Raw genomic sequence first — 25,253 nt, forward strand, 5'->3', positions numbered from 1 at the left:
TGAGAGAAGCATGTCGCCGCTTTATTGAAACTTATTCCCCGTCACACACAGCAATTGTGTGAGCGTGTACTGGTGGGGAGCCTCTTGCACAGCCCTCTCCCTCTGGACCCCACAAAGACCCCAGAGAGCCCTCTTCCGTGGCCCTATCGCCACTTGTGGGTCAGCTCCCTCAGGAACCCCAGCCCTCTGGGAAGCAAGCAAAAGAGGTTGGGGCCAAAACCTTCCCTGCAGCTCCTCCACCAGCCCCTCGTGGCAAGGTCCATGGACCCACAAAGGGTTTGCCTGTTTTTAACTGAACTAGTATGTGGATTTAGTCCAAGAAATGGATTCTCCTGATTTCAGGGCTGAATTGCTGCTTGACCACAAGCATCAGATAGAACTGGGTCACTTCCAACCACATTGGCGATGGACAGACTGGGCTGTGGAATGGACTGCCGGATGGTTGCTAGAGATGACCATGGTTGGAAGCGACCCATTTCACAGAGTCCCCTGCTGTGTGACTGCTCTGACCACGTGTCAATGGTGACAACTCTTACGCAAAACAATGTGTGTTCACAGGGACTGTCTGATGATTAAAACTACTGTCATTTCCTGGAACTAGCTGTCGAATGATGGTTTGGCAACTGTCTGACTGAATTTTTATTTGAATTAACAATTATTCAGCCACTTGGAAGTACTGAATTGATCAGAGTGGGCCACCAGCTATTGTATTGGATTGAACTTCATGATTTGGGGGATAATCTGATTTTTTTTTAATTATCAAATTTAATCCTTATTCTAAATTGACTGGGTTAGCCAACCTGATCCTTATTTAAGCAAGCTATCTGAAGAATTTAAATATATGGATTTGGTGGGGAGGACTCATTGCTGATTACTCCACTAAAGTGCTGTGTGAACTGACAACTATTTACAAACCAGTACAATGGACTGTTGTAGTTTGACCAAATTATTTTACTGAACTGACAAGTGTTTTGTTTTTTTTTTAATTTGTCAGCCACTTGGTTAAACTGGTCAAGCTGAAAAATATTTAACCAAATGCAATGAATTTAGAATGACCACTTGTTTAAACAAATGCCAGAGCTGATCAAACTAAGCCAGGTGTCATTGGACTGAATCTTTAAGAGACTCGAGGAGCCATTCAGCCTTAAGCGTTGACCCAATTGTGAGCATCTCCCAGGCCCCACAGGCAAAGCAGGCCAGCGAGGGGTACACAAGCAGACTGTCCTGAAGTCAGCTGGGTGGTTCACCCAGGCCACAGGGGCCACCAAAGCAAAGAAGAAGCGGATTTCGAGGCAGTTCCACCTCCCAGCACCAGGGCTGGGGACTGGCGCTGTCACACCTCGGAGTATGGGGGAGGCTCCGAGTCCGCCTCCTGAGTCTTGGGAGGCAGAGACACAGCTTCCTCATAGGACGGCAGGACCACCTGCAAGGGACAGAGATGAGGGTTGAGGATTGGCCAGAAGGAACCACACCTTTGACAAAAGGATGATGAGGACCAGCACACCTCGTGTACTTACTGGTATACTTAATGTGTGCTCGGCATTGTACACACTGACAGGCGCACCTCTGTTCCTGTGGGGAACAGACTTGCCTCTGCCTCGTCAGCATCAAGCCCCCTTGTTTAATAACAGCACCATTTTCCCTGGGAGAACAATCTCAGTCTGCGTGCTTTCAGAAGAATTGGCCCCATCTTTCAGGTCCAGGGGGTGGACATGTGACCTGGGCGGGGCCCCTCAAAGGAGAATTTTATCCCGCTGGCTATCTGTGGTCATTGGTTTGGGGTTAGGCTTGTGACTCAACCTAGTCCAATCAGACATGCTCCCGGGACTTCCTGTCTGCTGGGGCTGCTGAGAGGATGGGATGTCAGCCAGGGATTTTGGTGTGATTTTTGCCACCACAAGAAAAGGGCTGCCTGAAAAGGGAGCCAATGCTGAGGAAAGTAGAGTCCAGAGATGAAGAGGATGGGATCACATCTGTATGTCCAGGTAAATATTGGACTTTCAAGTTCTGTGAGCTAATAAACTCTCTTCTTTAATTTAAGTCAGATTGAGTTGGGTTTCTGCCATTTGCAACCAAAAATGTCTTGACTAATACCATCCCCATTTTACAGATGAGAAAGGTGAACCACAAGTAGTTTAAACCAGCTGCCCTTTTCCCATAACTTCTCCAATCGGCTGTTTCTAAGTGCACCTCATCCCTCTGCCAGGAAGGCCCCTGCCCCTTTTCTAGCTACCTTGTACCAATTGATAGTCTAAGACTTGGTCAAATGTCACCTCCTCCAGGGAGCCTTCCCTGACAACCCAGATGAGGTCAGCTGCCTCCTCTGTGCTCCCATTGCCCCTGTGTGTTACACTGAGTTGCAATTGAATTTCTGTGTCTAGATTTACTCTGGACTATCCACTCCTCTAGAATGAGGTGGCATCTTAGTTTTCTCTGTACCTCCAGAGTGGGATATAAGGCCAACAAAGAGTAAGAGGCTGAAGATGTTGAAAGCACGCATAAATGAAAGAACCCCAGACTATCAGAGCTGAACGATATCTTCACATTTCTTCTGGGCCAAACCTCTTCTTACAAATGGAGACACTGAGGCACAGCAAGGAAGAGAGACTTGCCCCAAATGACAGAGTGAGTAGCAGAGCTACGCTGGCTCCCCTCCCCCCGCCACCAGGCTCACCTTCTCCAGCATCTTGGAGCTGCTCTTCCCCTCAGCTGAGTTCATGTACTTGATGAGTCTGTAGCATCTCCACACGCACTTGAACATGTAGACCTGGAAATGGCCCAAATCAGTCTGTGCATTGCCGGCTCTGCTCCTCACTGTCCCAGCAGACCTGAGGCAGATGCTGAGCACTTCCTGGAGAACCCCAGCTCACCCCAGCAGGCAGCACCCTGCTGCTGCAGCTCAGACGCCTGTTCTGGTTGAGGGGTGCCTCACCTGCCAGTCCTCACGACTCCAGGTATTCCCCGTTTTACCTCCCCACAGATGCAGTGCAAAAGGGGCTTTTTGGAGGTTTTGCAGCCACCCTCAGCCTCCCTCCCAATAGTCCTGCAGGTTCCGCTTGTCCACCCCTGGGGACTGGGAGCTCACTACTTCCTGAAAAGGCCTTGCTCACCCTGAGACAGAGCTCACAGTGGGAAAGGTTTTCTTTTTTAGATTTTACTTATTTTTAGAGAGAGATGAAGGGAGGGAGAAAGAGAGGAAGGGAAACTTCGATATGAGAGAAAAACATCAATTGGCTGCTTCCCTTACGTGCCCTAACGGGGAACTGAACTTACAACCCAGGCATGTGCCCTGACCAGGGATCAAACCAGGAATCTTTCACTTTGTGGGATGATGTCCAGCCAGCTGAGCCACATCGGTCAGGACAGGGAAGGTGTTCTTGAAAGTTGCTTATGATATGTTGTTTTTAAAAGCAGATTACAGAACAGTGTATGCTGTAATATCTCATGTTTACAAATATAAAAAAATTATATGTACAGACATATATATCTGTCAGATGTCGTAAGCAACTGCTCTCTCTCAGCAGTTGATACAGGAACTGGGGAGACAATTTCCAGAGTGGCGAGTGAAGTCCCAGGGCCGTGCTCAAGGACACTGGCCAAAAGTTCTCTCTGTGCCCCAAACGGCCCCATAAGGAAGAAGAGCGGGTCCTGGCAACTGGAAGGTCTCTTGTTTCATGGAGTCTCATAATGGGGGCTTAGAGGGGGCAAAAATACATAAAAGGAAACATAAAAGAATGAAATATGAAGGGCCCCGGAAAAATCAAGTAGGTGGAAGGTGGCCAGTGAGGGGCCCAGAGAGAACCCCCCTCATCCAAGGAGAAGAGAGGGGGGAGATGCGTTGTGCAGTGGCGTTGGAGAAGCTGTTTTCTAGCCCAGTGTGTGATGTAACCCCCCCTCTGGTTTCCCCCAAGCCTTCAGAAAAGTCCTCATTGCACATCGCTAACGCACTTGTAGTTTGAGGGAAGCTTAAAAAGAGTGAAATTCTGGCTCCAGGTTGGCCTTAGGTGGGGCAAGAGACGCTCAGGGCCTTCGCTGAAGGGAGGTGGTAACGTCTGCTTACCCCCCTCCCCACTAGAAGACTGGGAGGAGCCCTGGCCGGGTAGCTCAGTTGGTTACAGCACTATCCCAATGGGCCAAGGCTGTGGGCTATTCCTGGTCACAGCACATATACGAATCAACCAATGAATGCATAAATATGTGGAACAACGACAACAAACTGTTGTCTCTCTCTCTCTCTCTCTGTCCCCCCTTCCCTCTCTCTCTAAACTCAATTAAAAAAAAAAAAAAGACCCGGAGGAAATGTACCCAGGTATCACGAAGTACTGCTCTCTGTGTGGCAGTGGGTGGGGGCTGATTGTCTTCTTTCTGCTCATCTGAAGTTTCTAAATTTCTACACTGAGCCTATGTTACTTTCACAGAACCCTTTTTAGAAGCACTTCCTTCTCTTGAGTCAACATCAGCCTCCCTGTGGCTTCAGGCCAAAGGACCCGGCTCTGGCCTCTAGAATCCCCAGGAGGGGCCTTTGAGTACTAGAGACGTGCTCATATCCCCCTTGAGGCACCTCTTTCCCAAGCTGAATTGCCCAGTGTCCTTGGCTCCCTCAGATGGCAGAATTTTCTTGCCTCTTCGTCCTCCTATTTGTGCTACTCTAAACACACCCCAGTCTGCCACCATCTCCCTAAGAGCTGGGACCTGAAACTGGATTCTGTCTTCTGGGTCTGACCACCCCACAGAAGAACAAAACCATTTCCCTCCCTCCTTCTTATCACCAAGCCTCTAGTAATATGACCTCAAGACCCAACTACATTTTGGTGCCTGAATCACATAAAACTATGACACTGGCTAAGTAAGACATTATGTCCCTTTCACAGAGGAGACCTGAGGCCCAGAGAAGAGACTTGAAAAGTAACCACACAGCTAGTGAGGGGAGAGCAGGGATTCAAATTCAGGTCCTTCTGAATCTAATTCAGACAGAACAGCTCCTCCTCCCCGAGGTCAGGGCCCCTCTGGGTTATACATTAGTCCCTGACACCCGAATGGAGGTGGTCTTTGCAGATCCACTTGCTCTATATGGGGTGTCCCTGAGGATCCCAGCTCAGAGGAGCTGATGGGGAGAGGGCTAGATTAAGGGGCCAAGAGCAGGGAGGGTGACAACAGGGTCCCTGCCTCCAAATAGTCCAGCAAGGGTGGGTCTGGGGCCACACAGCCTCACCACCCCTCCCAGAGCCACGGAGCAAGGGCCACTCACCTTCAGGATGAGGACAGTAATAAAGGCGACGGAGAAGATGATCATCATCTTGATGAACTGGTTATAAGCCATTCCCTCCTGGCTGGGGATATAATTCTGCAACAGATTTGGGGACCGTGTCAGAGCCTTTGGCCACAGGGGAGGAATGACGAGCCTGCTCTACACACACGCAGGGACATGTTGCGGCCCAGCCATTGTCTTGGCTGATCCTGCAAGGGTCCTGGGAGGCAGGTGCTACTTACCATCAGCCCCATGTGACAGGGGAGGAAACCACAGGAAGCAGATGCAGCTGCTGCATGCCCAGATGGCCCTTCCCTCGCGGCGCCCCCAGCCCCCAGCTGGCGGTGGGCATGCCTTTCCCCCAGCACAATTATGGCTGATTGAACAGCCTGATCCAGAAGTACCTGGAAAATCACCCACTCCCAAGGGGGCAGCGCACAAGCAGTGACTAAAGGATGCCAGTTACTGCTCACAGTGGGACAGCCTCAATGGCATTTGCAAATATGTGCACACAACCTTTGATACTCTTCCCTTCAAAACATAGAGCTCATTTCCCCTCCCTAGATTGTGAGCCACACCTAGAGACTCACTTCTCACAAATAATAGAAGGGAGCAGAGGTGAGTATGACCTCTGAGGCATAGCTGTTTTCTCCTTGCTCTGCCTCTCAGGTGCTCACTCGGGGGAGCTGGCAGCCATGACATGAGGATGCTCAAGCAGCCTTATTAAAGGTGCACAGGGTGCAGAATTGAGGCAAAGAGCCGACAGCCATGTGAGTAATCCATCCTGGGGGTGGATCCTTCAGGCCCAGCCAGGCCCTTGTTGTTGGCAGCTCCATCCCCATCTCAGGTGTGACCTCATGGGAGACCCTGAGTCTTACCAACCCAGCAAAGCCACTCCCAGATTCCTGATCCCCAAAAAGCTCTGTGCAATAACAATTGTTTATTGTTTTTATGTTACTCTGTTTGGGGAGAATTGGCTAGACAATAATAAAAAATTAGTATTATTTCTGTGGGGCAATTCATACTCCAGGGCTCCCTCTGAAATCGGGCAGGGCTACCCCTGAAGCCACATGCCTGCCTGGCTTCTTCCCTGTGTCTAACCTGTTCCCCTCCCCTTTTTCAAGGTTTTCCTAAGCATTCTCCCTCAGTAAATCACCTGTACAAAAATCCTCCTGCCAGGCTTGTCTTCTAAGGAGCCCAGCCCAGTCTAAGCACAGGGAGGGGAAGCAACTTGCTCAAGGCCACACAGCCAGTGACAGGCATGGACCCCTGGCCCAGACTCACCATGTGGTTCATGGACTTGAAGTTGAGATAAGTTGGCACTTCCATGTAGGAGCTGCAGAGGGTCAGGATGCTCAGGCAGAAGTCCAGCAGCTGCAGGGTCATCAGTGGGACCTTGGAAGGTTGCTTAGGAGGACAAAGACAAGGAGGAAGATAGATCAGCAATTAAACCCCAAGCAGAGGTGTTGTGGGGCCGGCACATGGGCAGGGGGCGGGGCTCAGCTCGAGACACCGTCTTGGCTAGAGAGTACCAGTGGCCTTCTAGTCCACTGTCCCCAGAAAGAAATGGATACCCATTGCTCAGATGTTCACACCGAGGGCCGGTGGTGGAGCCCGGGACTAGAACCAGGGCCGTGACTGCCTGCCCAGGGCCCTTCCACAGTATAGCTCCCAGTCTTTTCAAAGACAGCAATCTGAGAGGGTCTGGACAGAAGCTTTGGGGGCCATATCAATGATGGGCGCCAGCCATCACGGGCACCCCACTGTGGGCACCCAGGTGGCTTTACTCGTCCTCATCTTCCTTTAGAACATGGTTACAAAGGAGGGACAAAGTAGGGCTGGGGCCTGAAAGGGAGCATGTGCCATTTCTTCTGCCGTGGAGTCACTCGTGGGTGGCATTTGTCAAGCGCTTACCATGTGTGAGTGCCCTCTCTACACTTTCCTCAGTTAATGCGGCTAGGGCACAGCGAGCAGACGGGACCACAGACCCATTTGACAGAGGAAGGAACTCTGGGGTGCTTTGAAGGGACTCAGGGACTTGCTGAAGGTCACCAACCAGGAAGGGGACTTGAGGGGCTTCCCATCCGGCCTGAGCCCCACGCCCCACCTCCCCAGGCTGGGTGGGCGGAGAGTGGGGCTGGGTACTCACAGCCCGACTCCGGGAGACAAACTTGAGGTAGGAAGGCAGCTCCACGTAGGAGCCCAGCAAGGTGAACAGGCACAGCAGGTAGTCCATGATTTGCAGGGACATGAAGGGCAGTAGGTACTTCTCCCGGTTCTGAAAGGCAGGCCCAGCGCCGTCAGGCACCCCTCGCACACGTCCCCATGCAGCCTGATGCCCCCATGCCCTCTCACCGGCAGCTCCCTTCCCTCCCTAATTCTCCTAATCCACATGGATCCACGTGCCCTCTGCTGAGTGAGGCTCTGGGGAGGGGGAGAAGGCAAGACCCAGGCCCTGAGCGCAAGGAGCCTTGATGTCCCTGGAGGTACAAGAACAGGCCCTATCTACAGGGTAACTGCTCCCGGGGCCCTAGGAGCAGGCGCAGCTCAGTTCCCTTTCAAGAACTCAACCAAGATGAGCCATTTTGCGGATGAGAAGAGATCAGAGAGGACTTCCTGGAGGTGGGGACACAGAGTGGATCTGGAAATAAGCAGGAGAGAAAGAGGGAGAGTACTAGAGGCAGACGGGCCAGAAGGAGCAAAGGCCCGAGGTGGGGAAAAGCCTGCGGGACTGAAATAGTCAGACACTCCAACGTGCAGGTGCTCCTGGGGACTATTCGCCATGGTAAGTGGTCCCGAAAGGCTGAGGCTGAAATCCCCTTCCTGCAACTGAAAGCAAGTGACCATTGTGACCAGTATGACTGCATAGGAACCCACAGTTGGGGATAAAATCACAGAAAGGGTGGTTTCGTGGTTTCTCATGTGGTTGTCTAAAATCACTCAGGAGGTGGCCAAAACGACCCAGCCTGAGGCTCAGAACCTCCAGGGGTGACCTGATCCATCTTTCTAACTGGGCCATTTACATTTCTGCTCAAGCGCCTGGGAGCCACCCTGAACAAGGTGGAACCCATCCCTGGGATGCAGGGCAGGGTAGCACGGCATTAGCCAGGGGGTGATGGGGACATTTCATGCGAAGTGGAAACATTCCAAACAAACACCAAACCATTGACCCCCATCTCCTGGCCCTGAAGGCGCCAAGCCACTGTCTGTCCTGGAAGGGCCCTGTTTCGAGCCTCGCTTCCTGCCTCTCTGGGGCCAAGGACAGACGGTTCCTCTTTGCAGGAGCCTGAGCCACAGCCTGTCTCTCTCACACTCCCTCACTGGGCAGAAGTGAGCTGGAGGTGTCTACACTCTCCCCTGTGCTCTGGCTTCTCCCACAATCACAAAACCCATTGAATTCTCCCCTCTCCTCACTCCTCCAAATGGCTCTTCCTCTTTTTTCTATCAAAATTCCCTGCCTCTCTTTGTCGTATAAAAGGATGTGGGTCACCAGTGATGATATCTAGGGTACAGGATGGGTCTCCCAAAACACCCACCTCCCACCTTCTCAGCAGCCAATTCCGCCCCCCCCAGTGGGTATGACTATGGGGGGGGGGGCAGAAGGGTAGCTGGGGCTCCCCAAGTCCTGGCTCCCCTTCCCCTCCCGCAGCGGGGCCCTCACCTTGACCACACCGATCAGCAGGCTCACGCTGATGACGAAGAGCATGGCGATGAGCAGGAAGCTGGAGATCAGGTCGGCTGAAAGGCAAGGCAGAGTCGTGAGGGGCCGGAGGGGCCCCCAGGGAATCCCACCGGGGCTCCAAGGACCGCACTTTGGGAACCGCTGGTATGGGGGCTGTGACACTGAACCACAAGCCCAGGCCCTGCCCTGCTGTAGTTCCCAGGCTTAACAGGCTACAAAGATGCCAACAGAACATTTCAGGTGAACAAGAGGGTATAACAAAGGGTCCCAGCGGAGGTGGGGGGAGGGGCAGGCTAGGGGTCTGCTTTAACCAGGGTGAGGTCTGTGAGCTGCGTGACAAGGTGGCCAGGCAGGGCCTGAGACAAGGTGTGGTCAGTGCCGCTGGAGTGCGGGGAATGGGGTGGGGAGAGCCTGGAGAGACCCTGGAGGAAGGTTAAGTCACCACTGTGACCAGACAGGTTAGCAGGGGCTGGACTTCACGATTCTTCTAGTGTGATGGGCAGCCATTGACGGGTATATGCAGGGGAGCCCTGGTGTCATCCTTCCAAGCTGGTTAGGTTAGCAGGGCGCCACCCTATCTGCTCCCACAGCTCGGGACCCGGGTCAGGACAGGTGGAAGAGCCCCCTTTGCAGATAAAGATCTGAGGCTCAAAGAGAGGAAGTGGCAGGGCCTCAACCCCCAGTCAGTCACCCACAGCCAGGACCCCTTCCCATCTCCTTCCCAGCTTCCCCCTCCTGTCCCTTGGACCTACCAAACCTGAGGTAGCCTGTCTTGGAGAATCTGCAAGAGGCTTTGCCATGGGCTACCTCCACAGAGTGCTCGATGAAAAGCAAGACGCTCATGATCTGGGGACAAAGCAGAGCATCAGTCAGCAGGGTCTGCACCGCCCCCTCACCAGCCCCTCCCTCCCCCAGGGTGTACGGTCAGGGGCCTGTGAGGAGGGGTCCTGGAGGAGACTGAAAAGCAGGTCAGTAGGGCAGCCTGGATCAAAGCATGGCCTGTACAAGCTCATGATCATGGTTCTTTCACTTCCCAGCTGTGTGAGTTTGGGCAAGTTACGCAACCTCTCTGTGCCTCAGTTTCTGCTCTGCAAAATGAGGGTAATGTAGTAGCTACCTTAGGAGGCTATTATGAGGAATAAATGAGAATCCCAGTCAAGCCCTTAGAACCATGTTCTCATTCAAGCATAACTGGGACTATTGAAGGTCAGTCTTAAGAGAAGGTGAGGGACATCATGGGACCTTAGTCACAGCACCTGCGCATCAGAGAGCTTAAAGCTCACAGAGTCATCAACACAGGCCTGGCAGCACCTGACCCATGAATTCCCGCGTGCCCTCCGAAACCCATCTCTCATGGCACCTCAGTTTCCCCATTGTCAAAATGAGGATAATAACACCACCTGCCTCACAGGGTTGGAGTGGGACCGGATGGGCTATAATTCACGTACAGTGCCTGGCAGGTCGTAAGCACTTAGTCTGTGCTTTCTACTATTATTACTATTATCCCCAATGGACTGCAGGTTCCTGCGTCTCTCTTGTTCACTGCTCTTGCTGTTTTATTTGATGAATAAATGGATGGAAAGACACATGAACCCCATCCCCCGATGGGGACCCACCCCTGCGGAGGATAACGGAGGAGGGGCACTCTGATGGGCGTGAGTGTCGGGGTGGCCCCCGCAGCTGCTGAAGTCCAGCCACAAAACTGCAGCTTAAAAGGACCTTGGAGGTCACCTTGCCCAGGCCCTCCACTTCCTTTATGTTTTTTTTCTTTTTTTTTTCTTTTTGCAGATGTAGTCCCCCATTCAATCTGGGCTGCCACAAAGACAGGCAGAAAGCGGGGGGATTTTTTTCTTTCACATCCTAGTGCAAACCAAAAGAACAACATCGATTGTTCAAGGTCCATCAGTGGATGCAGTATCCACTTTCCGATGCAAGAATCCTGGCCATGCAGCAAATGCCTCCAGCCACGGGGAACTCATCATCTTCTGTGCATTCGTGTCCTTGCAGGTGGCCTTCTGCCCTTCCCCCACCACACGCACACAATGTTCTAGGCACCATCCATTGACTGAGAATAAGACTATCCCCTCCCTCCAGCAGGCATCCTACCTCTATTAATATAGCCTATATTTACATTGGCTTCTAGGCAGCCCCACCCTGGTAACTCATGCTGAAAGGAGAGGCAACCCGACACCAACCATCTGTTTCCCCCTTGCTGACTGTGGGTTTTTTAGCTCAGACACAGGTATTAATTGTTCTCTCTGCCATGTTACATCCTCTTCAGTGGGGCAGAAAGGGACAACGTAGGAGAGTAATGAAGAGCTGGGCTCCAGAGTCAGAGAGAGGTTTGAATGCGTGTCCCTATGTGACTTTGGGCAAAGCCACCTCACCTCTGTTTTCTCCTCTGGAAAATGGCCATCACTGGATTGAGTAAGGAAGAAATTGTGTTGTATTTGCAAAAAACTGAGCTTGGGCCCTGGCAATAGGTGCTCAGCCAACATAATCTGCTTTCGGCTGGTGCAAATTTACGAGGGCCAGTCAGGCAGTACCGGGAACAGGGTGCCAGGGGGCGACGGTGAGCCTGCTCCAGCGGCCCGCTCCGCCTGGGCAACCAAGCGGGCTTTGTTTCACCAGGAAGGCTGAGAGCGGCCCAGAGTGGAACGGCAGATGCGGGGTGAGGCCTGAGGCTGGCACCTGCAAGAAGCAGCCCTGAGAGACGAAAGCTGCTTCCTCAGCCTCCCTCCTCCCAGTTTCACCTTTAATGAGGGAAAGAGAAAGGGAGGCAGACGGCAGTTCAGTCCAGGGCAGAACCGGGGACCCTGCAAGACAGTGAGCTCCCCAACCCTGGGAGTGTGTGGGCAGAGCACAGATGAGTCGCAGCTGGGCTTAGAAAGGCCCCTAACTTTCCACGGAAGACACCAGTCCCTGGTCCAGGAGCGGCACAAAAGGACTTTTGAAGTGCCAAGAATCAAGGATTATTTGAGATCTAGAACGAAGCTCAGAATCAGACAACCCCAAACTCCAGTTGCTGGAAAGAGCCTTCATCCACTTATTTTATAAGCTCCTTCTTCTTGTTTAATGAACTGAGAGAGGTTAGGTGGCTTGCCCAAGGACACGGAGCTCATTGGGGACAGAGTGGAACTGAAGTCCAAGTCTCCCGGTGATGCCCTGTTGCCTTCCCATATACCCTGCCCCCCTGCACCTCAAGGCCCCTGCTGGCCCGGACCCCAGAAGGCTCAGATATTTCGATCACGCACCTATGTCGGGGAACCTTTTGAACATACTCCTCTTTATTTCTAAATTATATGCACGTGCTACTCTCCTGGTTTATCATGAACATCATGAAACATACATACAAAAATTTCAGGAATTCATAAAGAATATAATGGAAACATTTATAAATTCTAATATTGTCATCCTGAAACCCCAGTGGTCACCTTGAGCATCACCCGACTTCGGAGACCACTGCTAACTCCCAAACCTCCCTGCCTCCCCCACTTTCTCAATTCTGACCCCACACATCTCTCACGACCCTGTCGCCATGCCTGCGGTCCTGCCGTTAGCCTCCCCACCGCCCCTCCTGAATGCCCTGTGACCCCAGCGAGGGGAGGAGGGGGAGGACATTTGTACACCCTGATCCACAGGGGCCAGGTGCACCACCCTCACCACCCCCATGACACGCCCATAGCCCGGGAAAGGGACTATTCTTAATCCTCCCACTCCCATTTCAAAGATGAGGAAGGTGCGACTCAGAGGGGCCCAAGGCTTCCCAGCTTGTAATCTGCAGAGCCAGGATTCAAAGCCAGGCTGAAGGGACCTAGAGCCCATTCTCATCGCCTCCCCTGCCCGCCCATCATCTCCCAGCCTCCTGGCTCCGCCCGAGGCCTGCCCCCAGCCCCACCCCCCGTGGAGTCAGAGGCAGACACCCGTCTCCTCTTCCCTCCGAAGTCACCTCTCCCTCCGGCAGCCTGTTTAAGAAGCAGCAGCAAGCACTGCTGTTTCTATTTTGGTAAAAAACCATCTGTGTTTAATAACAGGCTCACCCTTCACCCATTTCACCTTCCCAACAATCCTGCAGCGGGAGGGAGATGGTTCTGACCCCATGCACCAGATGAAAACCCAAGGCCACACAGCGAAGAAGGGAGGAACCAGCCTCAAGGTCACAGAGGCTGACTCACACCTTCCCCGGGCCCCTAACCTTCAATAAAAACACCAGTCCCCAGTCCAGGAGAAAGGTAGGGGATTCGGCTCCCTAGGAGATGGATTGGAGAACAACTGACACTTATTGAGCACCTACTGTGTGCTCAGATCTGTACTCACAGGTTTGCATCATAAACCCCTAAACCCTGAAAGAAAGGCAATGTTTTCCCAGTGTTACAGAGGAGGAGGTGGAGGCTCAGAAAGGAGGACTCCCAGGCTGTGTCATGTGGCCCGGCTGGCACTTGAACCCTGGTGCCTGTGCTCCCAGGGTCCAGGGCTCCACTCAGAGCCAAGAGGCTGCTCTGGGCCCCAGCCTCTGGTCCCACCAGCCGTCTGCCCATCCTTCCTCAGCGCTGGACACTCAGAGCTCAGGACGCAGCAGGTGGAGCCTGACGGGAGGCCTCCCCCACGGCCTCACTGCCATCCTACCATGGCCAGGTCCTGGCTCCTCCTAGGCCTCAGTTTCCCCCCTCCAGTCAACGAGCCGAGTCACCCCATTTGCTCCCAGGGCCACAGGGATGACTGAACACAGGAGAGTCGGGGGAGTGGAACTTTTGCAAATGAGGGCACGTCGTTCCCAGGCTCCCAGCTCAGAGCTGCCTCCTGCTCATCAGACGGCCTTCAATGCATCATCCGAGAGTCACCCAAGTCTAGAACCAAGACTCATTTGCATTTCTGGAAAAGTACCTGGCTTACCTACAGTGTCTGCTGGGAGAGGCCTGGAATCCCCAGGAGTTCAGATTTCCCAGGTCCTTATTTTCCTCTCATCTCCCTCCACTGCCCACCCCACACCCCCGCCCCCAGCCCCCGGATTCCACCTGGACACAGCACTGCCCTCACCCCGAGCTTGGAGGGCCTGGCTGGCCCAGGACCCACACCCTGCTGGAACAGCGCTTCTGTCCTCCTGCAAAGCCCAGGCAGACAGCAACCCCCTTGCCCACCTGTTCCTCCACTATAGCGTCCCCTCACTCACTATTCCTTGATTCTCCACGGGAAGATCATGTGGTTAAGAGCTGGGGTGCTGGATTCAGATGGTCCTAGGCCTAAGCCAAGTTCTATGCCTTTGAGCGAGCCACTAACCTCTCAGAGCCTCAGTCTCCTCATCTGGGAAATGGGGGGAATAACCGGACCTGCCACATAGGTTGCTATCAGGTCAAATGGCAGCTGTACAGATCCAGGTGTACAGCAAGCACTCCGTAACTAACACGGTTGGGCAGCATTCATTAATCTGTGGGTATTCATTCTTTCCCTTGTTCGTTTGTCCAGGAAGCACTCTCTGAACCCATACCACCTCCAGGCCCTGTCTGGATAAGTCATTAACCCTGCCCTGAAGGTATTGAAGTCCCCAGGGGGAAGCTGCTGGGTGCCCAGTGTATTCAGAGCCATGACAGGCAACACGCAGCGGGTTTAGGGTCCCTGGTGAAGGAGCGATCGCCGCAGCCTGGAAGACTCAGGGAGGCTTCCCTGACAGATGGAAACGGTGGAGCAGGGCTTTGAAGGATCAAGAGAATTTTTCCAACCGAGACGAGAGAGAAGCATTGCGGGAAGAAGGAACATCATGTGCAAGCGGCTGGAGCCTGGCCGTGCAGACCCAGGGGACTGGGGTGCCAGTGCAGCTGAGAGGGGATGTTACCAGGGGGGAAATGAGGCTCAGACAGAAGTAGCAGGCAGCCCAAGGTCACACAGCAAGACTGTCGCAGAGCCGGAGCCAGCCTCACCTCTCCAGAGGCCAAGGCTGGGCTCAGGCTGCATGACTGTGTCAGCGCAGGCCGTGGCCAGCGCCCTCCCCCACTCTTCATTCCCCTTTTTACCTCTTTTTTCTGCTTCTCCCTGGTTTCTGTTCCCACTCTCACCCCAACCCTGTTCCTTCTTTCTGAATAACAAGCACAACTTCCCTAAACTGAGCAGTGGGGCAAGTGGCCAGGATGCCAGGAGAGACTCGCTATTTGTTTTCCTGGTGGCTCCAAGGAACAACCAACCGCTTGAGATGAAACAAGAGGGGGACCGGGGTTTGTAGGAAGGGAGGAAAGTCAGGGCAGGTGGGGGCCACGGGGGCGCTATTGGATACGGTGAACATAGGCGGAGAGGTTTTGGTCAGGTGAGGCTGACTACGGTGACCGTGCTGAGAGGTGGAGACCGGCTGGGGTGTCACTGGGTTTAGCATGGCGGTAAGAGTCATGATCATGTGAGTGGTGATCATAGAGGTGACAGTGGATGTGGCCAAGGCGATGATAAACTAGTGAGTGTGCTGGGAAGTGGCAAGTAACTGCAGAGATCACACAGCCTTGATGCTGCTACAGATGGTGGCAGTGGTGGGGACATCAGGATACGACGGAAGTGATGAAGACCAATGTGACACCGGACCCCTCGATTCTGAGGTTCAAATATCAGCTCCCTCTTCAGAAGGTGGGGCCACTCTCTCGGACCTCCTGGGAGCTCAGGACCCAGCCTCTCAGAAGCAGGCAGAGACCCACCTACTGAGATTTCTGGGAATAAAACTGACAGAGAGCACAACCCTCAGCGAGCACCGACTATGTGCCAGCCGGTGCGATGGCACGGTCCTATCCATGAACACCATTGTCCCCTCCTAACAAGTCTGTGAGATCAGGATTGTCCCCTCAAGTTCCTGCGAGGAGAGCAGGAGCCTGTGTGTGACCCCGAAGAGGCTGCACAAGGAATCAGGCCCAGGCTCGCCTTCAACCCTTCCCCTACGGATAAAGCAGGTTTCCAAATGGGTCCCCAGTGCACACCCCTTCCTGTCCCCTCTTCCTTTTCACCCTGACCTCCCGCACAGAGGGCCTGAGGCTGAAGGGCTCATGCACACTTAGGCCACCCTCATTATTATTAGCAACCTTGTCCTGAAGCTCATTCCTCTCAACCTCCCAGGCTTACTTTGTTTTCCCTGCCCATGCGCCAGCCCCCACCCCCCAAGGTTGTCTGGGAGGAAAAGAAGAGAATCAGATGTGTCAGTGGCAAGAGGAAGCTCCCCTCCCCAACCCTCAGCCTATACTTCCTGTTGCAGCTTATCAGGGGGCAGCCGGGCGGGGGGCCATTCCGCAGCAGGGCTGTCTCTGCAGTCACATCCCGAGCAGCTCAGATACCATCACGACGCCCCCCTTCCCAGAGCCTGGGCTCAGCGGCAGCCCCAGCCAGGTGTCTGCACCTGCCCCGGAGCCCCGCTTCTCCCCCGAGGCCACTGCGCTGCTGTCCTCCCATCCCTGTCCATGGCCACTGTACTTCACTGTGCCTCAGTTGCCTCATCTGTAAAACAGAGAGAAGGATCTACCCACCAGTAAATGGTTGTGAAGGGTAAGTGAGGCAACATATATCTGCTCCCAAAAATAAAGATTCAGAAAGATGGACTGACCAGCAGAAGCGCTTGTGTGTGGAAGCCAAGCCGTAGATCCCAGTGGCAGTGGCTGCTCTATTCATAACTGCCCCAAGCTGCAAACAGCCCAATATTCCCTCCCCCATCAAACCGGGAAATGCATTGCTATATATCCCTGAAACAAAGTACTTTACGGGTGGGGGCAGGGGGCGTGAGCTGGCTGCACACAGCAGCAGGGCGGAAGCTCGCAGACTTGGTGTTGAAAGAAACCGGCACAAAAACGCACGTGCTTTACCCCCATCCCTCTGCAGTCTTGAACCACATACTTGGGGAGAAGTCGGTGGGGCAGGGTAGTGATGAGGGGGCCCCTGGGGATCTCTGGGTGCCGGTCCTGTCCTATTTCTTAATCAGGGTAGAGGTCGCACAGGTGTTTTCACTCTGTCAAGGTTCATCCAGATGTGTACTTATGATATGTCAATTATACCCAATAAAAGGTTTACAAAAATAAAATGAAATAGAGGTTGGCTGGTCCCTACTCTGTGTCAGACCCTGGGCATTACAAAATGAAGCAGGCCGGCCAACCCCTGGATGAGCCTCCAGGCCGTGAGCACGGGGCCACCAGAGCTGCAGGTAGGGCGCTGCCCTGAGGCAGGGGTAGGTGCTGGGAGCTCGGGTCCAGGAGTGGGGACTTCAGCTTCTGAACAGTGGTAAGTCTTAAAGATTTCTCCCAAAGGCCAGTGGGGAGGGTATCCAGGCAGAGCGAATGGCAGGGGCAAAAGCAAAAGTGGGTGCGATGCATCCAAGAAGCCGTAAGAAGTTTCCCTTGGGGAAATGTGAGTTGGTGTGATCCATGTGCCAGGCACACCGTCAGCCTCCAGGAAATGGTAGATGCCATGTGGCTGGGCTGGTGGAAGTTTGTAGGAGATGCTGGGTGGACACATGGTTTTACAAAGGTGGTGAGACTGGGGCTGGAAGGGACAGAAGAAAAGTACTGCAGGCAGAAAGGACAGCTCATGCAAAGGCCACAGGATCACAGAGAAAGGCCAGGATGACGTTTCCCCTGCAGCACAGAAATCACCAGGACAGCGGCACTGCACAGGGAGCAGCTGGCTCTGGCCCAGGGCCACCTGAGAAGGCCAGCGTGTCCTTCTCAGAGCCCCGCCCCTGCCTGTGTTCAGCCTGTGGCAGCAAGGCATGTCCTCTGCCCCCTGTCCTTCCAGACTCGCCCCTATAAAAGAGGACAGGATGGCAAGGAAGGGGGGTGCTGAGGGTCAAGTTCCTGCCCCGAAAATGCCAGTTGTCTCTGCCGCTCTTGGGGGTGAAAGTAGGGCAGCCGTTTGGGGGCACAGATTCAGATTCAGCCTTCGGGCTTGGCCGAAGCCCCATCCTCTTCCACCTCCTGGGCATCAGGGAAGCAGCCTGCGCCCTGAAAGCTATCCCGTAAACTGTTACTTCCCTATTTACATTCAGAGCAAACCTGCCTCCTCTCTCCGCCAGGATACTGTTACAGTTACTGCTGAGCATTTAGGAGAGGCCGGGCCCTCCTCTGAACACTGACACATCATTTCCCCCTCGCCTCAGCCCCGCAAGGTAGGCGCTGTTATCGGTCGCAATTTTCCCCATTTCGCAAATGAAATCAAGACTGTCTTTCCATGAAAGCTCCACGCTAGTAGGAACAAGCTTCCCTGAGTAAGAGGTGCCAACTTCCAGTGATAAAATAAACAAGCCACAGGGAATGTAGTCAGTAATATTGTGATAACTTTGCACGGTGGCAGACAGATGGTCACTAGACCTACTGCGGTGATCACATTATAAGGTATATAAATGTAGCATCACTATGTCGAATGCCTGAAACCAATATAATATGCATGTCAACTATACTTTTAATAAAAATGTTTAAAGAAAAAATGAATAGGACAAGGCTCCCAGATATAACAGCTCACGCCCTTCTACCCCAACCGCGCCCCACCACAGTCTGGAGCAGCAGAAGAGCCTGGCCTCTCTGAGCCCCAGTTTCCTCTTCTGTCAAGTAGGGGCTCTGGTGGCAGCTGCCATTTGTGGGGCATTCATAGGTGCCAGGTGTGTCTCCCACCTGGGTTCTTTCAAGTCTCTGAATGATCCCGCAGGTCATGGTCACTGGCCCCATTTGACAGGGGAGAAAACTGAGGCTGGAAGGGAGGCACGGGCCTGCAGCAGGGCCGAGGGCTGGAGGGGCAGGGAGCCAGCAGTCTCGCTCTGCACGGCTTTTTGGGCAGCTTCACGCCTCATTAGGCGCTCTGTGCCCTCCCCTTTCCCCCGACAGGGTAGGGTCCCCTGGGAGACCAACACAGGTCTCACAGTGATCTCAGAGCAAAGTTCTAGTTCCAGGCCACTACCCTGGGCTGAAAATAAAAGCCTCACTTCCTGGGAGCTAGGACAAGGTGGTGACAGAGAAGCTCCGCACTACCCAGGCCCTGCCCTCCAGCCACAGGTCATTCTGAGCCGGGCCTCAGCCGCTGAACCAGGGAGGACCCTCACCCAGGCTAGCGCTGCCCCCAGCCATGGCCTGCTCACAGCAGTGACTCTCTCCAACCAAGGGGGCCCCCGATGACTGGGACCACCACCCGCCTCCCACTCCCGGAAGCCTCTTCCTTCCCTTCCTTTGGGCCTGAGAACCAGGAAGCTGGGGAGAGGATGAGTCCCAGCCTGGGTCTGACCCACCCTTGCTCACCTCCCACAAGTGACTGCCCATCATCACTCAGCCCACCAGACCTGGTGCAGTTCACAGAGCCGTTCTGCGCCCACAGGAGGCCCTGTGTGCCTTTCCCCATTGGCCTAGCAGGTCCTCTGATCTAGTGGCTCTCCAGCGTTTTATAAGCTGGAGGGTGGGATGCACGCCCCAGAGATGAGCAGCACACTCAGCTCTCTCAGCCTGGGTGCTGGGGAGAGGCAGAGACCCACCCTACCCCACCAGCCTCCCCACCCTTCCAGGAAAGGCCCAGACCCTGAGCAGCAGCACAGAGCCAGGCCCCTCTGCCCCACATGGGGGCACCAGGCATGAAGACTCCTCTGCAAAACATGGGAGCATCAGGCGTGAAGGCAAAGACTCTAACAGATTCTCATCCGGGGCTTTTCCCACCTGACAGTTGGGGCCTATTTTAAGGTTCCAAACAGCTGAGAATCGAACAGAAGGGTGGCCCCTATAGTCTGCTCTCAGAGCCTACTCCGGGCACTTGCCTGCCAGCTGCCCACCGCCCCACACTAACTCCAGTGAGTCCACATCAGCTCGATACCCTAAAATGGTTATCCCTGAGGCAGGAACCATAGCCCCATTTAATGGATGAGGAAGCTGAGGCCCAGATAGCAAAGGTGCCTACCTGCTCAAGGCCGCATCAAGACTAAGTGATAGAGAGAAGTCTGTGATCTTCCCTAACCCGAAGGGGAGCAGAGAGAGGAGCCCCTGGAATTCTAAGGAGGACAAATCGGCGGGGAAGCTTCCTGGAGGGGGAAGCTTCCTGGAGGGGGAAGCTTCCTTGTGAGCTGGACCATAAAGAAGTGAAGGGCCTCCAAATCCTCGGACCACCCCTGGCCTGCGAGCCAGGTGAAGAATTCATTTGTTCATTCGCTAGCTAATTCCACACACCTTCTGTGTGCCAGTCCTGGCGGCCTGGGGCAGGCCCTGCCCAACCTCCCTGTGCAACCTGGGGCAAGTCAGGGACCCTCCAGGACCGCTGTTTTCTCACCTGTAAAATGCAAGAATTGGGCCAAGCAGAAGCCTATCATTTCAGCTACAAGGCCTGAAAAAGCAAGGGACTTGGTCCAGTCCCACCCCCGTTGACCTCTCTGGCTTCTCCTGCCACACCTCACAGCCACCCCTCCTCCAACCCAGCTTTATGAACTTCCCGGGCTTTGCCAATCAGCACGTGGCCTCCCCTCCTCCAAGCCTTTGCTCAGCCCTTCCCTCCACCCACATACCCTTTCTTTCCCAACATACCCAGGCGAAGTCCTGCTCATCCTTAGCACCAAGGCCTCCTCCAAGGAGCCTTTCCTGAATCCCCAGCCTCTACCCAGGGCTGAGCTAAGATCCCTGTGCCCCCACACCAAGCATCGCTGTCATCCATCACAGCCACAATCACAGTTGTTCTTGGACAGACTAGAACCCCGAAGGGCACAGGCCATGAATCAGTCAGGCCTGGATCCTGGCCTGGCGCCAAGCACAGAAAATGAAGACACGTTTGAGAACGCATCTGCACTCACTGCAGAGTCCTTTAAATAAAAGAGGTTGCTTTCGTGTGTTTTTTTTCCAATATAAAAAGTAGCACACCTGAGCAACCACATAAATAAAATAGCATTGGATTATAACCTAAAGTAAAAAATAAACATCCATGAGTCCCTGCTGATAAAAATGTAAATCAATCATTTATTTATATAATAAACAAGGAGAACAGGCGAACCTACTGTGAAGAATGTGAAATACTTTGTGTGGCTGCTCTGCCCTCAGGGAGGGGAAGCGCACCCCCCCTTCCTCACGTGGGGGTTGTGCACAGTGACTTCCTTCCAAAGAGGACAGTATGGGGGCAGGGGAACAGGAACTTTATGGAGAAACCTGGTGATCAATGTCAACATCAATGTGATACCTTACCTCTGGGGTCTTCCTCCCCCAAAACATGTTACTCAAGCCCAGCCACGCAAACACTATCAGACAAATCCCTTTGAGGAACGTTCGACAAGATGCATCACCCATGCCTTTCAAAACTGTCAAAGTCATCAAAAACAAGAAAATCTGAGAAACTGTCTCAGCCGAGAGGGACCTAAGGATTAAAGGTAACATGGAAGCCCGGATGGGATCCTGGGACGGAAGAAGGGCATTAGGGGAAAGCTGAGGAAATCTGAGTGACATGTGGGCTTTGTTAATAATAGTGTACATACAGTATCAATGCAGCAGTGGCAACAAGCATGCCTTATTGACGAAAGAGGGTCACAATACGGGAAACCTGGTGTGGGCTGAGCGATGATGGGCAGGAACTCTGGACTATGTTCAGAGTTGTTCTGTAATTTCAAAACCATCCAAAATATAAAGTTTATTTTTAAAAGTAGTAATGCTCATTGTACCAGATGTGGGGAATAGGGAAAAGGAGAAAAAAATTAGAGCTCACAACCCTATCACCCAGCGACAGCCAGGGCCAGTGCTCCGTCCTCCCTCCTCACGCAGACCCTGCTGCTCTGTGGCTGCGATCACCGCAGGGGTCAGCTTTTCACCAGGCCATGCACTTTTCACAGAGTTCAGGGTGCCTTGGAGAAGAGAGGCCAGGGAGCAAGATATTTCTGGGCAAGGGAGCCTTCCAGGGGTCTCCACCTCCTGCCGTTGACTTAAGGACATGCTTTTGGTGGCCAGACAAGCCACTTTAAGAAAGTTCTCTGACTCCTCTACCTGTGCAAGTTTGGGTCAGAAACCATTTGTGACCCAGGAAATCTTCTACCCAAACTCAGCAAAATCCCGAGGAAGGCCCTCCAGCCACGGACACTGGAGGGTCCTCCAGCCATCACGCTCCTGATGACTCCATAACATGTTAGCTGTCCCAAGACACCAAGAGCCCGATTTAACCCTCCCCAGAGGGGCCAAGTCCACAAATAGCTCTCAGTGCTTAGGGCTGTCACCCTTGACTGGCTGCCGATTAAGCTGGTGATGAACACATCTGGAGAGTGGCTTCTCCTTTTCCATCCAGATGTTCAAGGCTCTGACTGCACACCTGCCGCCCGACTCCCGGGCCACAGGAAAGCCCCCAGCCCGGCCCTTTCCGGGAAGGAGCAGAAGCCTGTCATGGAGGGGGCAGGAGGACAAACTCCCCTGGAACCAGCTAAGGGCCCGAACCCTCAGAGGACTGCCTGGGCCAGCTGCACAGCTTCCGGGCTTCTCCTCTCTTCTCATGCCTTTTCCTCTAGAACAGGCCCCCCGTGACTCCCATTAGACAGTGTTTCTCAACTGAGAGCAGTTTTGCCCCCAGGGGACACCAGGCAATGTTTGGAAATATCCTGGGCTACCGCAACTGGGGGCGGCTACTGGTGTCTTGCGGAGCGTGGCCATGGATGCTGCTGAACACCTTACAGCGTACAGTTCAGTCCCCACAACCAAGAATTCTCCAGCCCAAAATATCAACGGTGAAGGTCCAGGCTCTTTTGCTTGTCACTCCAAGCCCCTACCACCTCCTGCTCCCCAACCTGAAGCCTCCAGGTTGGTCTGTATAGTGTCACCTGCACAAGCCACTGTCCTTCAGCCTCCACATTCCTCCCTCATCCGTACTCCCCGCAACCCAACTCTATGCCTCTGCCAATGGCACCACCTCCAAGAAGTCTTCCCTGATCTTCCCCACAGATTCTCCAGCTCTGTGGACGGGCACTGATGTCACTTAATATTATATGTCATGTCACTGATATCATGTACAGGTGAGGACCTCAGACGGTGTGATCAAGAAGAAACCTTGAGAGTCACAGAGTCTTGAGTTCGTGGGGCAGCCTCCTGGCCCAGGTAGCCTGCAAACGGATTCAGCATGGCCTACACGGGGATTTTCTTTTTAACTTTGAACCAGTCACCAGCCTGAAAACATCAAAGCCCATGTTCCCTGCTTCTCTAAACACCCGAAGAGCTGCTGCAAGGGCCCACATTCCTTCTTAGCAACAATCAGCGGAAACAGAGGCAGCTGCCAGAGTGGACCCGGCGTGGACTCCCCAGGTCGCTGCGGGTCCAGCTGCCCCCCCTCACTATCCTCACTCACTGTCTGGCCCCTGGAGGCACTGGAGTTTGAGACCTCCAAGCCAGTCCATACCCCCGACACACCCTTCATTTTATAAATGGAAACTGAGGCCCAAGAGAGAAGCTTGTCCAAGGTCACACAGCCAGTTAGTGGTGGCACACGCCTAAGGATCTGGGGCCCTGCTTCCCACGGGGCCTCCTCTGAGCACCACACTGGTCTTCTGAGAATGTTGCACAATCTCAGAGCTTAAAGGAGCCTTAAGGATGTGGTGTGGGAACAGTCAAAATGCCCATTTGCTTCTCTCAGCATCACTCTTGCATTGGCACAAGCCAGGCAGGGCAACCTCTGAGCTCCTCCCAAAACCAGCGTCCTGGGGTCTGACAGTTTGATTCTGGGTGTGCTGGCAGCAAGCTCCATGTCTGATGCACTGCTAATAAGAAGGCACTCAGCTAGGTGTCAGGCACTGTCTTGCAGATATCAGCGCCCTTGATCCTCTCAGCCAGCCTCTCAGAGGTTGCCGTGATGCCTGTTTACTAAAGGAGGAAACTAAGATTCAAAGAGGTTAAGCCAGTAGCCCAAGGCTGCGCAGCTAGTAGTGGTGAGGCCAGGATTTGCACACGGGTCTGGATCGAGGCGGTGTGCACGGAGCAGCAACACCCCTCCAGGAGGCTGAGCCCTCGCCGCAGCCCTGTCCGCCCAGCCTGGGACAGGAAGCAGATGTAGCCAGGTCTAAGCCTCCACAGCAGCCCACCGCAGCATGCGGGTTCAGGCTCATTTTGAGGAAGCCCTTCCCAGCCCATGAGAGAAATGTTAACCACAGCCCATGAGCCACCATGGGAGGAAGGCGCCAGGGCCTGGGGGTATGGCTTGAGTTGTGGGGTGGGGGAGGGGGGCCTGGAAGGACAGAACAGAGACCCTGACCTTCTGCCACTGAGATGGGACGACCTCTGGCCCCAGGGGGCAGGGAGACCGTGACTCACCCAGAGTCAAGGCTCCACACCCGGGAGGTACACACCAGCCTCCAAAGTGGAACCCCGGGGCCTCTTCCCCCTTGGGTTGCCCCACAAGAGGCTGAGCCAGGCAACCCGCCTGTTCACTAGCACAAAGCCTCAGGCTTTCTTGGTGGGGACAAGGCAGTGGTTCGCCCACACTGTAAACGAGGAGGACTCCGTCCTCCCTCCCGTTGGAAGCCCAAAGGGTGATTCCCTCTTGTGAGCCCAGGCTGCACGGTGAGGAAGAGCTGGAGCTGGGCCTGCGACCTGGCCCCGTATCCTGGCAGCGTCCCAGCCCCCGTTTCTCCCAAGATTCCTGGCTCCCAAAGCACTTTCCCTTCTGGGGTTCCATTTGCATCAAGTTGACTTGGAGCTGCTATTTTGTCCCATTTTACAGAGGCAGAAACTGAGCTTCAGAGAGAATGTGAGTTATGTTCTCTTGCAACAAGGGCCCCTAATTCCACTCTGCCTGCCCCACCCAGGAGGCTGCCACAGGGTCCCTTTCCCCCCAGTAGACAGAGCAGGAGACTGAGCAGTGGCCACTAGTTGGAGGGGGCTCAGTAGATCAGGGCCACTCTCTCACACCCTCACACGCACACACGGTCTCCCTGGGCCCGCCCCCCACTCACCACATGGTAGATAGCCAGGGCGGTGGTGGCGATGCGGACGTTGAAGCAGCAGCAAGTCTGGCGGATGGCCATACTGGGGGCCATGGTGCTGCTGTCCCCTCCTCCGAGACACTGAGGGGGAATAAGCTCAGCTCCTGGAGCAGGACAGAAAAGGGGAAGCTGCCCTTCTCACTTCCTTCCTGTCCCTCAGACAGGCAGGGGCAAGGTCGTCACCAGCAGGGCGGGGCCGCTGGGAAGGGCCACAGCCTGCCTGGGAGCACCACAGCTGGCCTCTGCCACTTCCAGAGGTGCTTCCCGGGGAGCGCTGACCCATGCACGGGGCACCGTCAGCACCTACCTCCCGTGTGCCAGGGCTGGGGTTTACGCAGTTTCTGGATGCTCACCACCACCCTTGGGAGCAGGGATTGCTACCAAACCCACTTCCAGAGAGAGAAACAGAGACCCAG

The 25,253-nt window shown here is 54.1% G+C and overlaps 1 protein-coding gene and 1 non-coding gene across 2 annotated transcripts; both read right to left on the reverse strand.

Moving 5' to 3' along the window:
* Positions 1-24,938, reverse strand: LAPTM5 (lysosomal protein transmembrane 5). The gene is made up of 8 exons (XM_054571870.1): positions 24,808-24,938; positions 9,683-9,776; positions 8,910-8,986; positions 7,398-7,526; positions 6,533-6,655; positions 5,249-5,344; positions 2,675-2,767; positions 1-1,423 (listed from the first exon to the last, which is right to left on the reverse strand). Exons 1-8 carry the CDS (start codon positions 24,889-24,891, stop codon positions 1,334-1,336), a joined length of 786 nt encoding a protein of 261 aa, XP_054427845.1. The 5' UTR covers positions 24,892-24,938; the 3' UTR covers positions 1-1,333.
* Positions 10,717-10,845, reverse strand: LOC129069549 (small nucleolar RNA SNORA31). The gene has a single exon (XR_008529042.1). It is a non-coding gene; the product is annotated as a small nucleolar RNA SNORA31 (small nucleolar RNA).
* Positions 24,939-25,253: the final 315 nt, after the last annotated feature.

The sequence above is a fragment of the Pteronotus mesoamericanus genome, unplaced genomic scaffold (genome assembly GCF_021234165.1).
Source record: "Pteronotus mesoamericanus isolate MK-2021 breed Mesoamerican mustached bat unplaced genomic scaffold, CSHL_Meso_final contig_221, whole genome shotgun sequence".
Lineage (NCBI taxonomy): Eukaryota > Metazoa > Chordata > Mammalia > Chiroptera > Mormoopidae > Pteronotus > Pteronotus mesoamericanus.

Coding starts and splice junctions, on each gene's coding strand:
- LAPTM5 (XM_054571870.1), bottom strand. CDS start 24,891: ATGGCCCCCAGTATGGCCATCCGCCAGACTTGCTGCTGCTTCAACGTC. Junction 5,345..6,532: donor TCAAGTCCATGAACCACATG/GTGAGTCTGGGC, acceptor AATCTGTTGCAG/AATTATATCCCCAGCCAGGA. Junction 2,768..5,248: donor TTACTGTCCTCATCCTGAAG/GTGAGTGGCCCT, acceptor GGCCATTTCCAG/GTCTACATGTTCAAGTGCGT.